We start from the raw sequence: 7,813 nt of genomic DNA, 5'->3' as shown, positions 1-7,813 counted from the left end.
TGGTGATTGAGTGATTGTTTTCATGGATCATCTTTTGTTTTTGTCGTGGAGGCTATGTTTTGCTCAAAATATGTTTTATGTTTCCAATAAAGGTGAGGTAAGTGGAGCCTAGCCTATGTTGATGAGATCTTTGATGAATGCGATTTTCACATAGGCCTATTTGCAGATGAATGTTTTTTGTGTTATTGCCCTTGACTTAGCCAAATTAGTACAAATTGATTTGTGAATGTGATAAAGACTGCAGCTTTGATCTGCTTTTTAGAGAACTTGGTGAGATTAGCCTGTTAATGGTTTTTGAGTTTGGCCTACTCATTCTTATCTGCATATTTTTGACAAATTAAAAAAAAAAAAACATTTCAAATGTGACAGACAGTCTTTTCAGTGGTGGAAACCACTTGGGGAAACCACTGGAGAAGAACTTGTAAAGGAGGGGATACCACTACATGTCCTTGAGTGGGTGTATGTTACTTTGTCTGGCAAGCTATTTTATCCAGAAAATAAAATAACATGTTATTGTTATAAATTAATCAGATGAATGTTATTGAAAAAAAATATAAAGCTGCACAAAATAATGAATTATTATTAAAATAGAATAAAAATAAATAAAGTAGATTTTGGTGCGGGATGAATATTATTTATGTGCGGTACATGTTTTAACATGATTTGTTTACTTCCGTTTCATAGTAAATTCCATCAATATTCTATGAAGTAGGACTGTCAAGTTACGATTTAACATGAATAGAGTAAGTGGATATTTTTTCTTTTGCAAATTTTAAGAATATTCGAAGACATGAGTTGTATTGTCTTTTCGCCAGGTTGTTTTCTGTACGATCACAATGTGAATGCTTACACAAATCATATTTTTGCAAGCTTAGCTGATCTTCGACCATTCACATTCGGGTTGATGAAAATGACAACTGCTGCGACCTGCAGTGACATGACTGAAACATAGCGACGTGGCCTTAATGCCACTTGGCCCTGTACTGGATTGAGTTTCTGAGACTATCTTCCTGTACCCTGAGACCTGAGAGTTAGGCCTAGGCTAGATTTACTTTAGATGGTTAGGATCTGCATGCCATTAATTAGGATTCCCTGTTAATGTCATTATATCAAACTAAAGTTGATTAAATCAAAACAAATGTCTTTCTATGTAGGAATGATTGGATGAAGAAACTGTAAACATGTCAGGAAACCTAGCAGTAGTAGCTTTTGATGGAGAATTGAATTCAATTGTCAAAGAGGTAATATGACATTTTTAATTTTTCAATATTCTTATGAGACGATATAAGCAAATCAAATAGACCATTAAATCCCTATTAGAGCATCTATTTTCTATTTTCAGTATCTGACATGTAATTCCTTAGAGAAAACTGTAACATGTTTTGTAGAAGAATGCAATGAAAAGGGGTCACCTATTGCCCCAGTAGACACTAAATCATTCACCAATGCAAGTCTTCTTGAAACACAGGTAAATATGCAATAGGATATTGATACAGTCTGATCTAGATATTTCCTTTCATGTAAAGAAATACCCTACACTACACTTAGTTATCCTGAACTTTGGAAGTTCCTGAAAGGAACAGTGGCACCATTTTTTTGACCTATCATATCTCAGAAACAGGAAATTTTTGGGGTAGGCCAATCGGTAATAGTGTTCGCAGATCAGTGTCGAAATTTGAATCTTTAAATTCATGTGTGTCCAGAATTTTTTTCTCGTTTAAAAGTTAAAAAGATGAGTTGTCTTTTCTTGACATCTATAGATAAAAATAGGAAAAGAATTTCAGTTTTTGACCAATTTTGATCACAAGCCCTTTTTGCCAAGTGCACTTCACCTTGGTAGCCTCTCTGACTGTATTCACTGTATATTTTTAGCAACAACTGATGAAGTATTTTGAAGAAGGAAATGGAGATGATTATTTTGAGTTATGGAATGAAGAATTACCTCCAAGAATCAAAAATGATGACCAAGTTGCTCAGAAACTGGAGTTTTATGCCAATATCTATTTTGCTATATACCCAATTAAGATGGGTGATAGTCAGGTAGGTAGATATACAAATTCACAAAACTCAGTTCTTTAAACTGCCAGTCATTGCCAAATGTTTATGTGAGTTTTACGTTAAATATAGATTTTCAAACAGGTTTCCCCTGTTGTCAGTGATGTAGGTCTGAGGGGCATGTGATTAGATTTGCCCCTTAATTTTGTCCCAAATTTCTAAAATTTTTCATGAGATATCAGTGTGTTTCTTTAATATTTCAATTAGCAACAATTCAACAAAGTAAAATTTTCAAATTGTGATATGTCGAATAACAGAGCAAAAATTCTGCTATAAAAATTTATTAAGTATGTCTATATGTCTATATTTCCTATATTGTGAGGTATTTTTTTATCCTTTGTCACTGTTTTCTATCTTCTAATTACAGTCAAAAGTAGATAACAGGATGACTGCTTTCAAGAAATATTTAGAAAATCGTGGAGCTACTTTGAGTCAAACTACAGAATTCCTGCCATTTTATGCCTTGCCATTCGTACCAAACCCTAAAGCTCATCCTTCCTATAAAGAGTTATTTGAGGTAAATAAAGCTTCCACCAGTTAGAAACTAAAAAATAGTTGCCGAGCTAATCTTTTCTCATCCATCAATCACATGTGGTCAACAAAGATTTGATGGAACAGAGCAATTATTGGTCAAATATTTGAGTGACCAGGTATTTGTTATGTCTTAAGATCATGGATATCAAGTGAAGTTGCCCAGAGTAAAAACATGAAACAAAACATAATTAAATTGTAGGTTAAGTAGTTGGAATCAAAATTTGAATTTCTTTCAGGAAAACTGGTCAAGAGAACTAAGAAGTAGACTCAACACATTTTTAACATTATCTTTAAAGTCGACCAAACAACCTAGATTATTTGATCTCTATGTATCCTTTGAAATATCTAGCCATGGAGGTTCAGCTCAGTGAGTTAGACACTTGATTGCTGAAGGTCCAGGGCTTGACATAATATTTTCAATTCGGTTTATAGTGCAAGTGTTTCACATCAAACGTGTCCTATGTTTATGTGATCTAAAATCTAAAATCCTACTGTTACAGTGTATAGTGTCTTACTTACTGATTTTGAGTTATTAATCTAAAGTTAAACACATAAAAAAATGAATGAATAAATGAATAAATGAATGAATAAATGAATGAATGAATAAATGAATGCAGTTATGCAGGTTGGATACACAGAAAAAGCGTCTAGTTGTTTGGACGAGACTATAAACTGAAGCCCTCGTTTGTCAAAGTCTGGGCGCGTTGAAGACCCTTAGACAGCTGGAATTGAAAAAAGAGTAGAACAATGCTATCCTGCCAAATTTCCCTCATTGCACACTGCTTTGTGTTGCTCATCTTCATTAGCAAAAAAAGGTGCTCTTAGGGCAGAATTGTAGCTGTAAACGAATCTATATTAACATCGAAAAAGACGAAAATTCCCTTAACTTATAACAAAGAGAACGGGAGGAAATCCTGAAGCTAGAGGTATTTTTGTAATTCTCTTTCCTTTACTTATGTCTGTACCTTGATAAACTATTGTTCTATTGTAAACATTGGTATACCTGATTAATAAGCTGAATCAATAAGCACTTGCTTCAGCAATTAAGACTACCCTCACTCTTATGTGGGTATATAAACCTTCTCCGAAGAATTTAACAATCTTTGTTATTTTCAAATTTACTCCCTTCTTATATGAAAAAAAGGCTGATGTTTCTTTTGTTTTATTCAGATAATGAAGCTCATATCAAAGCGTTGAAACAGAAAGTAGCCGATGGGGACCGAAAGACAGCAACATATATGAAACGACATAGTAAAGTTCAGGTAATAAGTTGAGATAATAAAGATTTCACTGAAATTAGCTATATCAAGGGTACTTTTAGCTCTGAAGAGATGTGCCTTTAGAATTCTCAAATGGAAGGAAAAAGTTAAAAAAAAAGAGTGTGATGATTGGATGAATTAATATGAATTAAAGACAGGTAGAATTACTTTCCTTTAGGACACCCTAGATCTGGTGTGTGCAGTCTGACTGATTTCATCCTAGTTGAACTCCTCAATCGAACAAGAACAGTAGGGAAGTATTATTGTGTATTGAATATAAATACATCATATCCTTTTGTATTCTCCTAAACCAGGTAGGAATGATCTCATTATTATGAGATTTTAAGGGGTAAGAAAGACTGGTTATAAAGATATCCATAGACTACATTACCTTATATTCTGTCACTGGTTAATCTTGATTTTATTGATTTATGTTATGTTTTTATATTCTTTTGTTTTTACAGGCAGATTATCATAATCTGATTGGTATTACAGCAGACCTTGTGGATGCTCTGGAGTCAACAGTTCAAGGAAGACCGGTATGTAAATATGTTTTGAAATTGCACATGATTGTTAAAGTATTAAAACTAACATGTTTATTTCTAACATATCTAAACTCTTGCAACAAAAGATCTATTAACAGTACTTCAAAATACTGCATTTATTCATTCATTCATTCATTTATTTATTCATTCATTCATTTATTCATTCATTTATTCATTCATTCATTCATTCATTTTTTTATGTGTTTAACTTTAGATTAATAACTCAAAATCAGTAAGTAACACACTATACTGTAACAGTAGGATTTTAGATTTTAGATCACATAAACATAGGACACGTTTGATGTGAAACACTTGCACTATAACTATGAACACTTACACTGTGAACACTTAGAGTGTCACCACTTAAACTATGAACACCTAACCTCGGAACACTTAAACTATGAACATTAAATTTGACTTATATTCTTTTATTTGAGATTTTGGGATGTCAGCATAGAGTATCATTATTATTTTGAAGTAAATTTTGAGTAAATTTCCTGAAGGTGTCTGTAAAGTGACTCAAAGTAATTTATAAGCCTTTGTATATCACAGAAACTTCCATTTGCACAATTCCACTTTCCTGACTTATGTCTGTGGTTCCTGTAAATTCCAAGAAATGAAATTTCTAGACGCCACTACATTTGAGCAGTATTTTTGATAGTACCAATCTCATTACTTAAAACATTGAACTGTGATAGGAATTTTTCAAATTATATCCTGTGAATTGACATGCACTGTTTCTTTCATGTCAGTCAAAAATTGTTAAAAAAAATCATTGAGCGTAAAAAACAGCAGTATTATGAGGGATATTTCATGATTTAACAGAATTTTAACTGACATTGTTTCAGATTACGCCAGAATATTTATCTCAACTGTGTTCAAGGTTATTTGCTAATCATATGAGAACCTCCTTAGATTTAACAAGACCTGGAACTGCAGGAGAAGCCTTGAGAAAATCTGTTGCCCCTACAAGGTAAAGCCCTATGTATATCATACTATAAAGCTTTCACGGCTAAGATGTTTTCTTGCTTGTATCCATCATCTCCACCATTTTGATGTCTATCATATTTTATCTGGACCTTTCAGAAAGTTTGAAATCTATGCTGTGTTCGTAAACACTTTGAGGGGAACTGTCTGCAATCTTAAATGGACTGATTTTGGTGCGTGAACATGAACGGTCTTGGTCAGCGATTTTTTAGTTTCACTGACCAACTGCCAGCACACAATTAGACAAAAAATCTCCAGTGAATCGTTTTCCACTATGTTGATAATCACTTGTGGATCTGTTTGGATGAAGACGCTCCGTCTTGCAGATGATAAAAACAAATGGTGACAAATATCAAACTGGACTGATATCATAACCTTGTTGCCAAAGCAACAATAATCAGCAACCAAGACTGTTCTTGTGTCTGCACCATTAAACATCATAATTCATGCTGTATTTTATATTTTAAAGTTGAACCTTACATCTTTACTATCTATTGTAGAATGTCTAAACCTGAAGTAGAACAGTTTCCCAGTCTAGATTATCGTAAAGTCAGAAATGATCTGATGACAGGCAGTGAAAGAACACAAGCTTTACTTTTACAGGCTTTGAGATGGGTAGGTGAAATAATTAGTTGATTTGAAGATCGTTGTGATAAACTCTAAATTTAGTAAATTATAGGCAAAATTGTTCAGAAAAAGGGTTATTTTGACTCACAAATTGATCAGTTCCAAAATAGGTTTGATTTGAAATTTCATCCTCAAAAAAGTACTGTTAGTCTTAGAATGTCTTTGCATTGATAAAAATATAGTTTTTTGTAAGTTTACATTAAAACAAAACACATTTCTCTCCTAGAAATTTCAACCAAAAAAAGTCACATATTGTGGCTGAAAATTGTCCTCTGTAAAAATAAATTTGGAAGACATTATGTGTTCATGTTTATTTTTTCATCAACGCAGAGACCTTCATAAATATGATGAAAAATTCAAGACAATAAATACTATTTCTCCTAATGTTTTTTTTAGCGTCTGACAAAATCCAGTATAGAGAAACGTGATGCTACTATGTCTCAATATTTACATAATGATATACTAGGATGTGCTAATGCTGGGCCTTACAGGGTAAGTTATTTCTTCTTTCACTTTGCCATAGAAATGTGCAGGCCTTGCTTTAAAACACTTGTTTTATACTAATTGGCTAGAGCTAGGACTGCACTGATTCAGTCTCATATATCTTTAATCCTGAGAAAATACTAAGAAAATCTTTGTAAAAAATTTATTTCTGAATTGAAAGATGTAGAATTTTCTTTCACAATTATGTTATTGCCAGTGGTTTGTATCTTATTATAATAACACAATTTATTGATAGGATTCCATGAAGAAATTATTAACCTCACCTAATGAAGATGTAAAACAGGGGGCAGCAAGATTATATAATGCATTTGCTTCTTTATGTGTCGGTAAGTATTCAAGAATTGGCTAACACCTCTGTCTCTTTTCCCTCATTGCATACTGTCCCCCACCCCTTCTCGCAGCCCTGAATGCAAGTTTTTCAGGCATGGCTCTCATAACTAGGTTAGAAATTCGGGCAACCTCAGATATTTCGCCCCCTGGCTCTGCCTCTGAATATAGCTTACTATTTATCCTACCTAGACTGTATAAGAGTATCTTTTTGTAAATGGAAATAAAAATAGATGTCATATGAAGAGGATTATGCACCAAAATCAAAAACATAATCCATTAATAGTATTTATTTTAATCTACAGGTCGTACATATCTTGCTTTAAATCCTGATTTAACACCAGCGTTATTAGCTAATTTACAAAGTGAAGATAAAGATTCTATAACTAGAGAAATGGTTCTAGGGGCATTACAGAAACTCAGTTTAAGGTAAAGAATAGAAATATGATATTCCTTATTAGATATAAATATTGACATTCCCTGCCCATTAGATATAAATATTGACATTCCCTGTAAAATGATAATATTGATGTTCCCTACCCATTAGATATAAATATTGACAGTCCCTGTAAAATGATAATATTAACGTTCCCTACCCATTAGATATAGATATTGACAGACCCTGTAAAATAATAATATTGACGTTCCCTACCCAATAGATATAAATATTGACATTCCTTGTAAAATAATAATATTAACGTTCCCTACCCATTAGATATAAATATTGACAGTCCCTGTAAAATAATAATATTAACGTTCCCTACCCATTAGATATAAATATTGACAGTCCCTGTAAAATAATGATATTAACGTTCCCTACCCATTAGATATAGATATTGACAGACCCTGTAAAATAATAATATTGACATTCCCTACCCATTAGATATAGATATTGACAGTCCCTGTAAAATAATAATATTGACAGTCCCTTTAAAATAATAATATTGACGTTCCCTACCCATTAGATATAGATAT

The 7,813-nt window shown here is 32.7% G+C and overlaps 1 protein-coding gene across 1 annotated transcript in view; it reads left to right on the top strand.

Moving 5' to 3' along the window:
• Positions 1-694: 694 nt before the first annotated feature.
• LOTGIDRAFT_214855 (hypothetical protein) overlaps positions 695-7,813 on the top strand; it is a gene marked incomplete at its 3' end in the record, with an annotated part of 11,249 nt that continues 4,130 nt past the window's right edge. The window contains exons 1-14 of the mRNA XM_009055359.1: positions 695-743; positions 1,155-1,241; positions 1,343-1,468; positions 1,873-2,040; positions 2,423-2,572; positions 2,826-2,918; positions 3,488-3,515; positions 3,760-3,851; positions 4,313-4,387; positions 5,242-5,366; positions 5,881-5,995; positions 6,404-6,499; positions 6,747-6,837; positions 7,144-7,267. Coding sequence (XP_009053607.1) covers positions 1,182-1,241; positions 1,343-1,468; positions 1,873-2,040; positions 2,423-2,572; positions 2,826-2,918; positions 3,488-3,515; positions 3,760-3,851; positions 4,313-4,387; positions 5,242-5,366; positions 5,881-5,995; positions 6,404-6,499; positions 6,747-6,837; positions 7,144-7,267 — 1,343 coding nt within the window. The 5' untranslated portion in view covers positions 695-743; positions 1,155-1,181. The remainder of the gene's footprint in view (positions 744-1,154; positions 1,242-1,342; positions 1,469-1,872; positions 2,041-2,422; positions 2,573-2,825; positions 2,919-3,487; positions 3,516-3,759; positions 3,852-4,312; positions 4,388-5,241; positions 5,367-5,880; positions 5,996-6,403; positions 6,500-6,746; positions 6,838-7,143; positions 7,268-7,813) is intronic.

This window comes from Lottia gigantea (assembly GCF_000327385.1).
Source record: "Lottia gigantea unplaced genomic scaffold LOTGIsca_24, whole genome shotgun sequence".
In the NCBI taxonomy this organism is placed as follows: domain Eukaryota; kingdom Metazoa; phylum Mollusca; class Gastropoda; family Lottiidae; genus Lottia; species Lottia gigantea.
This window is presented reverse-complemented; position numbering and strand designations above follow the sequence as displayed.